The sequence below is a fragment of the Hippoglossus stenolepis genome, chromosome 16 (genome assembly GCF_022539355.2).
Source record: "Hippoglossus stenolepis isolate QCI-W04-F060 chromosome 16, HSTE1.2, whole genome shotgun sequence".
NCBI lineage: Eukaryota > Metazoa > Chordata > Actinopteri > Pleuronectiformes > Pleuronectidae > Hippoglossus > Hippoglossus stenolepis.
In genome coordinates, this window is record NC_061498.1 from 3,090,249 (window position 1) to 3,105,247 (window position 14,999).

The 14,999-nt window shown below is 46.7% G+C and overlaps 1 protein-coding gene across 1 annotated transcript in view; it reads right to left on the reverse strand.

The window, feature by feature from the left end:
* Positions 1-263: 263 nt before the first annotated feature.
* The window catches only part of LOC118123160 (glutamate receptor ionotropic, NMDA 2B), a 100,265-nt gene continuing 85,529 nt past the window's right edge, over positions 264-14,999 (reverse strand). Inside the window, exons 15-16 of the mRNA XM_035180344.2 lie at positions 11,627-11,865; positions 264-7,343 (exon numbers count right to left, since the gene is read on the reverse strand). Coding sequence (XP_035036235.1) covers positions 5,061-7,343; positions 11,627-11,865 — 2,522 coding nt within the window. The 3' untranslated portion in view covers positions 264-5,060. The remainder of the gene's footprint in view (positions 7,344-11,626; positions 11,866-14,999) is intronic.

A 14,999-nucleotide genomic window follows, 5' to 3' on the forward strand; every position in this document is an offset into this window, starting at 1 on the left:
TGGTATTATTTCAAAGAAAAGGGCCACAAAAAGAGAAAAGAATGGCCAAGAATAATATTATGTATATCATTATGTATACAATTCATACTATTCATATGTTACATTTTTGTCAACCCACAGTAAATTGAATCAGGCTGTTTCAGTGTAAATGTGTTTTCACAACCTTGTGAAATACATTTCGGAGCAACCCCTTATGTCGTTAACTCATCAATCCACTGGAGTTATGAACGATAAAGATGGAAAACAGAAATATTAACAAACAAAACTGTACACAATTTAATAAAAAGTTTGAATGCATCAATATAAAGCGATATCGGTACATGTCCATACACAAACACACAGAAAAACCTTTAAAATATTAGTAAACAAGTTCCGTAATGAATCATAGTGAGCTGGAAAGTTGTACGCCGCTAAAATTTCATTGCCCTTCACAATAAAACAATCAGATTCACAGTATAATTCCTCCTGTCTGCATGAGATGAAATCACACCAGTGACTCATTGATAGAAATTAGCAGCTCGACTCAGTCACCGTGAACAAACACGTCAAATAACCGTTCAAATACCAAAGCACAAACAAAAACCCACTTTCACAAGTCAGTTAACGTCGACCCTGCAGCTGACCGTGTCACGCTGTTATTTGGTCCCATGTGTCAGTTCTCCTGACAGAAAAACACACGTCAGCTGAGGTGATATTTACATCCTCCACCTTCAGGATGTTCCAGCCCACTAACTTGCCACAACCACTTCTTGTGTTGTAAAAAAAAAAGATGTGACACAGTGTTTTGCTCTACATGAATCGTTTGAACAAATGTGTTGTGGCATGCTCGTGTGCAGAGGAAGGAGGCTGGGACCGATTCGGCCTTCGGGGAAATAAAGACTTCTGACGAGCCCGTGCTTACTCTGCATCGCTGGCCGACCTGTGCACGCTGGCTGCAGAGCAGAGCAGCTGGAGGCGGGAAAGGCCTGATGATAGCATGTTTACCACAGTGTCAGGTGCAGCTCCGCTTCCCAGTGAGCAGCTGCAAACTGGCCCTAGCTATCCTTCCAGAAAAGAAACAAGGGGACGTGATGTATTGGCACATACAGTGTAGAGTAAGCACATTTTTCTGTTTGGTCATGCTGTTTATTGCAAATGAGTTGAATAAACGTGGTGGCTTGTATGAAAAAAAACAAAAACCCTGCAAACCTAATATAGCGTATGTGCACAGAGATACATTTTTCACTTTTCAATCAACCCTCTGGACGTGAATGCAGTTGGGAAGAAAAACAGAGGAAAGGTACATTTCTTTTTCTCGGGGGCCGGGGAGGAGATTGTGGAGAATTATTGAAAACAGTAAAAATACAGAAGAAGAACCAAGGAGTTAATGTTTTAAGTGCATGGGGCCACAATTCCATATGTACACAACATATTACAAACTATATACTTTTCCATCTCAATCAGAGAAACAAGCAGTGGAAAGAGTAGTCGCTCAAAAATTAAATCAGAATCCAGAAGCATTTGTGATTTGAGCTGTCGAACAACACGGTTCAGGAACACGGAGCCAAACGGTGTCGAGAGCAGCCGATTCCGCTGAAGTCAAACTCCACATCAAATGAAACATGACAGAACGGATGTTTCACCTTTTTAATAAGGGGTTGCACAAATGCATTTCAGCTTCAAATGGATTCTCAATTAGAGGAAACCACACTCGTCCTTCTGCTGAAATTCTCAGCAATATTAACAAAATCAACACTGGGAAATCTCCAGTGTGCATGTGTGTGTGTGTGTGTGTGTGCATGTGTTTAAACGTGTGTGTGTGCATGTGTGTAATTTCCTTTACCACAGTGATGTCTATCCCAAACATAGAAAGGGAACGGGATAGGCCGGGCCGACGATGGCTCTAAATTCTGTGTGCAATCATCATTAGAGCCCAGGTCAAAAAAACGGGCAACAAAAACACAAACGTCTCGTAGGTTCTTAATAAGGACTGCAGCTTAAAAATGAAGGATCACAATATACTGCCTCTATATGCAAATATCATCTATGTATACATGTAATATTGTATTACATAAATGTGTAGATAATTGAATTTATCTCAAAAAGCATGAAGAAGAGCTTACCTTAAAAAGAGTCTAACACAATTCAAGGGAAACTTAGCAAAGACTCCTAAAACTAAACTTTCCCCTTTTATCACCAAACGTCTACACCTACAATAAATTATCCTCAATTTCCAACACTTGAGTGAAAATAAGAAAAAAGCATAATTCTTAACATAATCAGTATACTGATCGGTAAACTATCATAATTAAGTAAACATGAGATTGAAAGAAAATGAGGTTCAATTATATCACTTATGATTAGTCATATTTGTGTTAACTATATTTTGCATATTTTTGTTTGTGTGTTTTTTTCTGTTTTTTGTGAATTTTTATTTGCGTTTTCTTTATTTCTTAAATTGCTGTAAAACATATTTAAAGTTACATCCTGTCTGTCTGTTTACTGTACAAAGTGAAAAGAGTTTTTAAATAGTTTATTTACAAGGAAAAGATTCAACAAACTAACGCTGACACTGATTGATGCTCAACTCCCGAGTCGCGCCTCGGCTCCGTCTTATTTCCTCGTGGTTTCTCCGCCTGCCCTCTCGTCGTCTCACGCCCTCCCTCGCTGATAATGGTTGACCTGAACGCTCAAAAATATGTGCGTATAAAAATTCCAGAGATCCCGACGTATTTAGCGGGAGAGTCATTAATGGGTCGGGGGAGCAGGGGGTGAATCTGTTTGATTTAAGGCTAACTTTATCAGTCTCACTTTCACATTGTTAACGGAGGCTGTTGAATTTATGAGGAGTTATCAGCAGGTTAGTGGTAGAAAAAAAAATTTGCTACCCCTCCACACACACACACACACACACACGCACACACACACTATTACACTGGTGCATTTACATCAGGGTATACGACAGAGATCACATTCTACACACTTCTCCAATCTCAGGCCAGCACTCCAGCGCAATCTCCTGCAGCCCTTGAACTCCTGACACCGCCCGCTAATCGAAGATCAAACCTTTAAATAACTAATCGAGGCGTCCTTATTCTGTACAGTAATATGATGAGTCATCAGCAGACAGCTCGGGGGGGGGGAGCGGGGGAGATGGGATGATAAGGCATGTCTACCAAGTGCCTGAACCTACACCGAGGAAAAGGTCCTGTGCAATAAATGAGGCCTCTCCAGCTTAAAAGACTATTAGTCAAAGTGCCTGAAAAAGGTTTTCACAACATGGCCGCCTTTCCCGACGCCACGGACGGCGTTCGAGAGGCCTCTCTCTCCCAAATAGACATCCTCCTCGGCTCAAGCTTTTCCCAGCATCATTGTCACGGGGCAACAACACCTCTCCCACACGTTTCGTAGCATTTCGCCGACATAAAGAACAGTGCATATATAGTCTGAGCAAAGCTTTCCGTGTGCGCCTCTCAGACCGCTCACATGAGTGAAGAGTGATGCCTTCTGCGAAGATACTAGTGAGAGGCCAAAAAAAGTAAGTGCCTGGTGACTGTTGTTATGTAACCTGAATAAAAGAAGTGGTCTAAAGGCTGCCGTGTTGTGAAGTGAGACCCGTCGGTCTATCCGTGACAGTGGGACATCCTGAATACAACCGCTTCATAAAGCACTGCCCATACTTTGACATATGAAATTATTTTACGAAGTTATAAAACATCTCGACGGCAGCGTCTCAAGCCTGCTGTAAATGTTTACTGCAGTTTTGGCTCATAAACGTGAAGAGAACGCCGCCGCCGCCGCAGCAGCAGCAGCCTAAAAGCACGCTGGTCCGTCCCGGTGCCGCCGCGTGTGAACTGGAGGACACATCCACTGGAGACCATTAAGGCACGTCCTTCCTCTCTGTATCTTCAGCTTGTGACGAAACGTGTTGTTCACAGTAACACAAGTTCAGACTCACAAAACAAAATGTGTGTGTTAAAGTTTGTGTGTGTGTGTGTGTGTGTGCACTTGATTTGTAACGTCTTGAAACATCAAGTCAGGATCTGTCAGCTCCAAACGTGTCCTCCAGATCCCGTCTTTTTTCCCACGAGGAGCAAATAAATGAATGAGCATGAAGCAAAATATTCTACAGAAAGAAAATAAATAAATAAAATCAGGAGTTAAGGACTCAGTCTTTCTGGCTTGTTGGTTGAAGAAGAGAACGACCTTCCCGCTGTCACAGAACACAACTACAGATACTAAAACAGTAGTGAAATATTCTACCAACAGAACATGAAACAAGGAAAAAAACTTAGTGATATCATAAGCTGTGTTATCTTCATCAATACTAACATCTTTGTTATTCACAACGTTATCAATATTATTGTTGTTCTGATACCCTGTTTTTTTTTTCTATAAGAATATGTTATTACCATTTATGATTGTATTTCTCATAGCAAACAAGATCGGCTCTTTTGGCGTCAGGGATGAGGAGGAGGAGCGGCGGCCGCGAGAGAAGAGGAGAGAGCGGAGGACGAAGAGAGAGATGGACGGGCCTTCCACAGAGAGAGAGAGAGAGAGAGAGAGAGAGAGTGACAACGTCTCCTTTCTGTGGTGACACAGGGGCAGATGGGCAGCTCGCCTCTCTCTCTCTCCGCTCTCGCAGTCCTTCCTCACCAGCGCTCGGCGGGAGCTCTCAGACGGCCATCACACCGCACCAGGCCACACATGTCCAGTATCAAACCGAGATGAGGTGTCATCTCTTTGCGATAAGAACCGAGTACAGTGACTTCTGCCGCACTGGTGGAGGATTTGATGGACTCGAGTGTTTTGAGGGGGAATGTTACTCGTCAAGTAAAGAAGCTTTGGCCATTTCTGAGAGAGGGGTTTACATTCCACACCTCCTCAGGGTGTCCTGATTGTTTTACCCAGATTTTCTTGCAAAAATCGAACATGTAATTTTTCGATCTCACGGTCGTTTCCTCCTCTGTCTCAGGTTTGCCGTGTGCGAACAGCGTCTTTGAAATCATCCCTGATCTCCTGACACCCTCTCCCCCTTCTTTCTCTCTTGCCATTACCTGCTCCTCCCCCTCCATTTACGCTCACACGTCAGACTCAATGCTGGAGAGTTTCTCGTACACATGGCCATTGCTTCCGTTGAATTGACGTGGGGGGCCGACCCCCAGCATGGAGCCGTGGTGGTTCATCCCACCGAGGCTGAGCTCTTTTGGGAACCGGGGGGCCACGTTGGACACCACCCCGGCCGTGGCAGACGCTGGCAGATATGACGTCGTGCTCATCTGGGCCCTGAAGTCACTTCGGCTGTTTTTGGCAACTTGTTGTTGCTGCTGCTGCTGTTGCTTTTTCATGTAATATTGTTTGGCTCCGTGCATCAGACACTGGTCGTCCCCAAAGGTGGGTATAAAGGGGTTTTGGTTTACCCGGTCGGGGTAAAGAGATTTGGATAAAGAGAACCCTCCCCCGCCTCCTCCTTCCATCAGAGACCTATCCCTGTCTCTCGTGTCTCTCTCTCCGATGGAGCGGCGGTGGAGGCCGTCGCCGCCTCTGAACAAGCCGAACGGTGAGCCGGTTCCTTTCCGGCTCTCACCTCCGTAAAACAGCGGGTCCCTGTCTCTTTCCCTTTCTCTCTCCGAGCCCCCGTGACGCTCAAATATGTGTGCGAAGGGGCTGGTGCCCTCCATGTAGCGTTCTTTCTCCTTCAAGCTGACACTCCTGGGTGGAGGCAGCATCCCTCCCATGCCTGCCCCACCCATCCCTCCACCTCCTCCTAGACCCATCAAACTTCCCATCCCACCCGACTCCTCTTTCTGAAGGTCGACAAACGCATCGTACGAGTGCTGCCGCCGGAGCGGCTTGCCGAATCCTCCGCTCTTCCTCCTCTGCTGGGCCTGAGATTGAGACTGAGGGCCTGCAACCATACCTCCTCCCCCACCTCCCCCCATCTGTTCCAAGAGGTGGTTGTTGTCCTCGCTGATATCATAGAGGTTTCCTGTCTTTTTACAGCCCTCGCAGCGCATGCAGGTCGCCGAACTGGGGCGGCTGTTTCCGCCGCCTCCCGAGGTCCCGCAGCTTATGCCACCACCGTACCCGCCACCGCCCCCTCCTCCGTGCATGGACATCTGCTTGCCCCCTCCTCCCCCGCTGGCCCGACAGTTCCTGCACTCCCACTCTCCCCCTGCCAATCCAGATCCTCCCCCACTCTTAGAATCAACCTTTTTGGGTTTGCTCTTAAGGAAGTCATCCACCGGGACCAGCGAGGTGCAGGGCCCCCCAACCCCATCTCTATTCCCAGGGCCCTCTGTCAGGTCCACATGCTCCCACTGAGGGACGCCTTCTTTTGGCCGAAACTGGTCCAAATAGAAATCCCTCACACTCTCCTTCTCTCTGAAGACATAGGAGTTCCCATCATTGTTTCCACCACCTCCTCTTTTGCGTTCAGGGGGCAAAAGAGGTGGGGAGGCTGAGCGGTGGCCGTGGTAGTGGTGGTGGCTGATGTGGTAGGGTTTCCTCCTGTAGCCCAGCTCGATCTCGTCCAGCTCCCGTCTGGACTTAGCAGAGGCCGGCCTCTTTTTCAGGCTATCGCGATACTTTTTGCGCTTCTTGGCGTTGCCCTCCAGGTTCCCGTACGTTACGGTGTGCGTGGAAATGTCTGAGACATCCGAGCGTATATTCCCATCTTCCTCTCCTCTCCCGGGACAATAGCTGTGCCCAGGGATGAAGGTGGAACTTGAGGCACCTCCTTTAAAAGAGAACTTACCATACACGTCTGGCAGGCCTCCCTTGAAGCTCTGGCCTGAGGGGGGAGTCTGTCCAGACAGGAGGTCAAACTTGCTCATGTTCCTGTGAGTCAGTGCAGAACAGGGCTGGGTGGTGAAAATAGGAGCCACCCCACCACCCAGGCTGTCACAGTCGAACATGCCGCCCTCCAGTGAACTCGCACTGCCCAAACTCTGGGGCCTGTTGGGAGGAGGTCCGCTGAGCCCCAGCGTTGAGCCATGATGGTGCAGGTAGTGATCCTGGTACAGGTTGCTGTCCTTCAGGTGGAGGTTGCCAAACGTCCTCTCCACCTCACTGATGTAGTCACTGAACATGTTGTCTTCCGGCAGGTAAGGAGGCTTGCAGTCCGAGTGGCCTGCCAAGCTGCGCCGGTGCTCAGAGATGTCATAGACAGAAGATTCTCGACGGATGAAGTCCAGGGCACTGTGTGGTGAGCCGTTCACCCCTGACAGGGAGGCCATGTTCTTGGCGGTGCGTAAGAGGCGCATAATGTTGGAATGGGTGTTGTTCATGGTGGCTGATGGGGAGTTCAGGGCCGAGCTGCTCTTCTCCTCGATCTGCACGCCGTGGATGCAGCTGTAGATGCCCTGTGGGGGGGGGGAGGAGACAGACAAGAAACAGCATTTAATGATGAATATCTTAAATCTAAAAACATTATGTATTCTAAATTGACAGAAGCATACGTTTACATTGCTCCCGGACCTGATGAGGTGAAGTGAGAGCAGCTCTTTCTGCTGATGAATAATAATAGATTCCAATAAATGTGGCATAAAATAATAAAACAGATCTACATGTGATTTATAGACAAAGTATTGGCCGGTGTGAGATAAAGCGAGACGGTGCCAGTGGGCGCGCAGGATGAAGACTGAGAGCGGACAGTGGAGCTGGATGGTGAATGACTGATGCTGACAAAGAGGCTGTAAAAGGCCCTGATCAATACCTTTAATCAATGTGATTAGAATTCAGCCGAACAATATCCTCCGGCAGTTATTAAACACCTCAGCTCTGCTGCCCCCCCGGTGCCACCGGTCACCAGGCGTTCTCCCCTCCGAAGACAAAGGCCGAGCCAAGGAGACACTGGCCGAGCGGTTCAGTGACAGAAAGATAAACTGGCCCATTTGCATTCAGTGATGTACGATACAGTATTCAGATAAAAATGGATGTACGCAGGGAGAGCAAACCAGGCATGATGGATGGGGACGGCATCAGATCAATGGCTAACAATGATTTTACTCAGTTTTTCTGGACGTCTGTGGAAATAAAGGGATTCTCTTCCATTGTTAAAGATCGGAGAGCGGCTGACCTCCGACCCGTTCACCACTGCAGAGGTCACGACTCTGCCACGAGGTCAGGGGGGGGGTCAGCGGCCGTCAGATCCTCTCCCCCTGTTAAGCCGCGACTCTTCGACGTCTCTTCCTTTTATCCACTAATATGTCTCGTTGACCCCGGCTTCGTCTCTCCCAAGCCACTCGTCTCTGGGTGTTAATTGGTTTCATGGACAGCGACTGCATCGCCGCAAAAAGGCCTCCACCCCTCACTCCGGGTTTTATAGATAATGTTGTTAGTTCTTTCAATTTCACAGTCTGTTAACAGCCAAGTATGTAAAGCTTGAGTGTGGCTAAAAGCGAGAGAGGTTAACACAAATACAAAATGACGGAGGGAAATCGTGAGGCGGAGGACAAACGTACACTTCACTTAGAACCGTCTCTCAATGTTTGTCTGTTTCTTATCCGTCTCATCCGTGTTCCTTTCTTCCATCTGTCTGTTTACGTAAGTTTTCGTCACTTCATCTCTGTTGTTTTTCTTCTTTTATTTTCTTGATTAAACTCCACCTGTTGCCGAAGTCTGTCGCTGATCCTCGCTCCCCGGAGATCGATGATATCATCGCGTCTCGATTGTCGACGAGGAGAATCTTTCCTTATTAGGTTTTCACCTTCACAGACGCCAGGACTGGGTCGTATTCAGCGGTGACGTTGGCGTTGAAGGGCAAGGTCAGCGCGGGCGTTTGTGCAGCTTTTAAGCGCTTCCCCCTCGGACGCAGACGCACGACCGGTGGAACGAGACGTTGATACTGTAGTGCATCAAATATGGGACATTTCACAAAGCGATTCCTGCTTCGTATTCAGCAGCAGATTTCGCCCACATAATGTAACAGTTGGCAGATTGCTGCCGGCCCGCTGCTACACTGGCTGATTATTTGGGCATAATGTGTGAATAGCTGTAACTGTGGCCCGAGGGTTCCTAAGAATGTTTTAATCCTCCCGGGGATCACGGCAAAATCTATAAGTGATTACACTGGTGCAGAGAGGCAGGAATTCAACAAACAGGCCCCATGTTCAACTGCACATAATGTACATGCAGCAGCTCGCGATTTAAAACTGCTCCTGTGCCGTTTATGGTGCTAAATGTAAACAAACGTAGATGTGAGAAGATTATACCTCGAATACATTTACTGTTCAGTCACGAGAAGCTTTAAATCAGTATAATTAATTTGTTTCAGTGGTGCAGGTGGGACCTGGAGGAGCAGGTAGCCGGGACGGAGCCGCTAACACCGAGACCGAAAGGCCGTGACCGAAGTCACTTGACCGACGCCAACCGTGACAGATGTCTCATTTTTTACACTGCCGGGCTCAAATGTTAATTGCAGCAATAACAATAACGTTTATTGGATTATGCTGTGAAATTAAAAAAAGAAAGAAAAGAAAAGTGGAATCAATCCGAGTGGCAGCGAGAAAAGAAAAGGAAGAAAATGGCCGAAGCTGGAGAGAAAAGCACTCGAGCAAATGAGAAGGACACAATGTGTTGGTGTGGCCGAGGATTCTGGGAAAGATAATAAACGATAATTTCCGCTGCTGTTGTTCCATAAAGCCCGAGCCCTGTGCCGCACATGCAAATTAACACTGAATGAATATTTTAACATCATCTGGTTTTATTTGTGTGTTCATTCATGTTGTCACATCGCAGCAAAGACAGAGGTAATTTCTGGTAAATGAGCGCAATCAGTGAATGTTGCACGGAGCATAATTGCTCCCGGATCCATTTCCCATACAAATTATAATGGTGTAATAATCAAAAACAACACCAAGCAGCCTGCAAATGAGAAGTCAGCTGACATTTCAGCAACTGGTACTTTACGCTGCTTCTACACGAACGGACACGGACACGCACACGCAACCATAAACAAGGCAACAGCAACGACATTAAATTAACAGCGTACAAAATAATCAAAGTTGGGGCACTGGGGCGTAACATTAGAGCAGAGAGGGGAAAATGTGATGTTGTCGTGTTTTTTTTTTTCTTTTCTCCGTGGCCTTGCTTTTTCCGCGGCGCCGCGGCAGCTCATCAAATGGAGGGAGCGAGCAGCAGTGTGTGGCTCCGTGCCGTAAATTAGCCACGCGGTTTGGCCTGCAGCGGTTCACCTTCAGAGGCACACAGTGAATTACACCGGAGCCATGTCAAAACAATTGGAATGCAAATCAAATACCTCGGGGGTGACTTTGGTCTCCTGGGATCCGGTAATCTACCCTCTCTGGTTCTCTGGCTGATTTTAGTTGAGTGGAATATCGATTTCGGCTCAACATTTTGTAAATATTTACCTGATGGACGTCAGGAAGCGTCAGAACGAAAAGGAGGGAGCTCCTATATCTGGTTTATTTAGGTTGGCGGTTGGAATTTGGTTTGTAGGTTGTCTTCATCATTTAAGAAATAAAGCTCTTTCAATTCAGAGACATTAGCGGCTATAAATCTGATGATGCAGGAGTGAAGAGATAAGTCATGAAGGTGACTTTACAGACATGGAACAACTCAGTGATGCAGAGGTCAAATGCAGAATTAAAACCCTTTTGGATGTTTTGCTCCCTGCAGAAACGTTCTTGTCTTTTCTTATGAGACAAACCCGACAACACAAACTCAATGACACAAGACAACACAAAGCCTGTTTGTTTGTTTTCATACATGCATGTCAGAGAACGCAGGATTTTGAGTAATGCCTGGTGCACACTAGATGATTTTCAAATCTGAACGGAGGGCAGACCCAACACACATGGCAGATGAAACCGATTTTTAATATGTCAACGGTGAGAACGCTCACACTGGACGATCCAGTCGAGACGCAGAAGCACAAACTCTGCGTTTAACCAACAGAGACCTGGGAACTCACAGAAACTCACGTGATTAAACGTGACTTCAGAATAACAACGGAAACAGGAAACGTCTTATTTACGCTGTAGGCAGCCCTGTACGCAATATCCGGTTGGAGAAGCATCTTAATTCTGCTCACTCGCCCAATCGCGGTTTCTTTCATACTACACGTGTACCACGATTTAGAATCAGGACGGCCATCTGGAGGACAGAATCAGACCTGGAATCAGCCCAGTTGTCCTCTAGTGTGCAGCAGGAATTAGCACATTTCTTCATGTGCTACTAGAAGCAATTCAAACATGTAAAAAACACAATGATCCCCCCTCTTGGCAGCATTTCTTCTCAGGTGCTAACGCGAAAACTCACAACTTTCCGGAAGTTGTCACCTTTGGTTTTAACTTTGGCAAAGACGACCGAGTGGATGCCGGAGGCCGTGAGGAATTTTACACAGAAAGTTGTTGTTTATTAATATCATCCACGGCAGAATTTGGAAGGTGCGTTAGGTAGCAAAGTGTGATACAACTGAGCGTATGCTGTATTTCTGTGCTTGGAAACAAAACGCAAGGTGTGAAATGTGTCAGCTTGAGTGTGCTGGCTCCGTTTTGAGCAGATTATGTTCAGGATCTGAATCTTTCAATCAGAACATTAGAAAAAGTACAAGTCGTGGCTCTTTTGTGCGTTTTGATGGTACCAGTGTGCACGAAAGGTGGATTCTCTTGTAATTTCTCACCCTGCTAATGCTGAAGACGAAGCCGGGCTGGCCGGAGCAGACGCCCATGAAGCAGAAGCGAAGCTGCCAGTAGAACCAGTGCTCGCAGATAAAGGTGATGAGCGACAGAGCCATGGCGGCACCGAGCATGTAGAAGACGCCGGCCATGTTGTCCACGTCCAGCTGGCTGGACATCACCTCGTTCTTCTCGTGGTGGCAGATCCCCGTCAGCCAAAGGGACTCCAGCTCCTCCATCTCACCTAGAGGGAGGAAATGCAATGACACGGCAGGAGGGAGGAGATAGTGACAGAGCGAGAGGATGAGCAGAGAAACAGATGGTGTGGAGAGAAGAGGAAGCAGCGAGAGGACAGGAAGGAGGGATGGACAGAAGAAGGGATTTTTATCATTTGTATGTCAATTGAAATGAAGAGAGGAGTGTGTAAAATAAAGTAGAAAGATGTGATGTGAACAGGGAGGAGACAAGGGATGGAGAGATGATGAAAGAGAAGAAGAGAGGAGGGGAGATGGAAGAAGGGGTCAGGGAAGTTACATTCGGCAAAAACAGGAAACACATCACACATACATGCCATTGGTCACATGCTAATTTTCACTGATCTGATTTGCACTAATTTCTCTGAATAATTTTTAAAACAGCCATGTAAATAACGTGTGTGTGTGGATCTATGCAAACGTGTGTGTTTGAGTGTGCGTTTGTGTGGCTGCTCGTGCGTCTGGTGCTGGTCCCCGAGCTTCTGGTCTCTTTGTGGGTCACCTTCTGTTTCATCGCGGGCTGTTCTCTATCAAAGCCGACTGAGGCAGGACAAGCGTCGGTTAATTAATCATACGTTCAGCCGCTGTCGCTGCGTGTCAGCGCGACTCCTGCACCGGGGCAGTGGCTGAGCAACAACACGGAGCGCCACCGCATACAAACTGCAAGGAGGTGCCGAACACACACACACACACAGACACACACACAGACACACACACAGACACACACAGACACAGACGCACACAGACACAGACAAAGTCGTACAACAGCTTAATGGTCGTATCTGCTGATAGATGGTAACTGCTACTATCTTGTAGCTATTTTAATGGTTTATTAGAAATGTGACGCGTGTCCCTGTCTGAATTTGAATCAAGGGCATCGGAGTCACATATTTTTTTACTTGGGAAAAGTAACTGAATGTTAATGAAGTTAATGAAAAGAAGTTTCATGAAGTTCAATCAGGGAATTTGGGAATTAACGGAAATAGTCATTTGACCGACTGTGTTTCTTTTCTTTACAACTCTGTGACCTTAAAGCGACGGTTTTGACGTTTTGGAGATGAAATGATAGATACTCAATCCAAGTAGTTCTGCTAAAAATGAAGCTAAAGCCAGTAGCTGGTTTTCTTAGCACTATTCCATTCATCTTTATTACCTTTAATCATCCTTCATGTTTCCCCTTCTTTTAACTCTCGTCACTTTGCAGCCTAACGTGTAAAAGTGTGAAGACCTGTGATTTACTGCAGAAATGGTTTTGATCCAACAGCCAATCAGAAAACCACTCATCAAAACTGTGGTTCCATTTTTTTATCTGTGATGTATTTGTTGCTCCCGCCTGCGTCAAACTACCCAGAATCCTCCTCTCAGCCCCCGTCTCAGACCGACGGGCCGTCCGCTCGAGTCTGATCACTTTCTAGGCCACCGGGAAGGGGCGTGGCAAAGTGACATTGACATGCTGAGAGGGGCGAGACAGGGCGGCGCGGTGGCGCAGTGTCTCACAGTCGACCCACATTCGAGAGGAATCAAACTTATGATCAATAAGTCAACAATACACACACACACACACAGAAATCTGACTGAATCGTATGTAGGTTGATAAAAATAAACCTGTGTCACATAGTCAGAGTTTCTACACCCATCTCTCTCTCACACACACACACACACACACACACACACACACACACACACACACACACACACACACACACACACACACAAACCCCTCTTGCTTACACACATAGGCCTGACCCATATTCACCCGCACACACACACAACCACACACACACACACACAAAGCCAAGAACTCATGCACGCACTGTCGAAATACACCAGGAGCTATGCTGGCACCTCTAACTGGGACAGACTATAGTGGCCCCCGGAGGGCCCTTGGTTCAGGATGCTCACAACAGGCCGGACCATTCTCAACTAAACACACTCACACACACACACACACTCCCTCACACAGACACACACACACACACACTTGTCCCTCAGTTGTGAGGACACTCATTGACATAATTAATTTCGTATCCCCTTACCCTAACCTTAACCATCACAACTAAATGCCTAAATCTAATTCTAACCCTGCAACCAAGTCTTAACCCTCAAACAGCCCTGTGAATTTGTGAGGACCAGGCAAAATGTCCTCTCAAGGATGGCATCGAACCAAAATTGGAACCTCATAACTATCGTTAGACATGCGCACACACACCAAACTTCCATTACACTTCCCACTCTGAATTGAGCAGTATATCAAAACAGGACGTAGTGAAATCAGACTGTTATGGTCGATAAAAGAAGCTGTTGTCTGTGTTATTTTGACTAATTTACGACAAAGGAGTTTTTTGCTTGAAAACCATAAAGCTCGTACTACACGGCTCAGGATTGGACACATTTTGAACACGTTTTAATTTCATTCCCGGGCTCGTTGTGCGATCCTGCAAAGCTCCAGCTGTAGAGCTGACAGGAGGGAAACGCATTTCAGAAAGAGCCTGGAGAGCGTAGACTGTCTCCCATTAAAAGGCGAGCGTGAACATAAAGCATAGGGCCCCCAAGGTGGAGCTAAATTTCCCCTTATATTCCGAGCAGCACCCTTTTCTCTCAGCACTTGATGTATGGGAGTGTGCGATTACTGTACGTTTGACCTACAGAACCAATTAAACACTAAAACTGTGGGTCCAGACTCGAGTGATGTGAGGGCCGACCCATAAACAACCAGTCCTGTGGGTTGACCTGCAGGTCGGACGAGTTCAGATCAGTTTTATGGGCAATATTTTTGGGCTGTGGGCGGAGCGGGTCAGAAAAGGACAAAGCGGGATTGTGACCGTGTTATAAATAACGTCCAGAAACCCTGAGGACAGCAGGCGTTGTGTTATAGTCTGATTCATAACTGTTATTACGAGTCTCTTCACTGTATTTACTGACGCTGCTCAAGCTCTTATAGAGACGGACGAAACTAAGCAACTCAATCACCCCCTGATGGCTGGTTGCTGTCTTATTAATAAACCCTGCCTCCTCCATGTAAGTGGATGGGACATGGGCCAAACTAAAAAAGTCAAAGTGCTTGTTTTTGATGGAGTTTGGTTATAAAAACATCAGCAATTTTTTTCTACCTATTGTGCAGCAT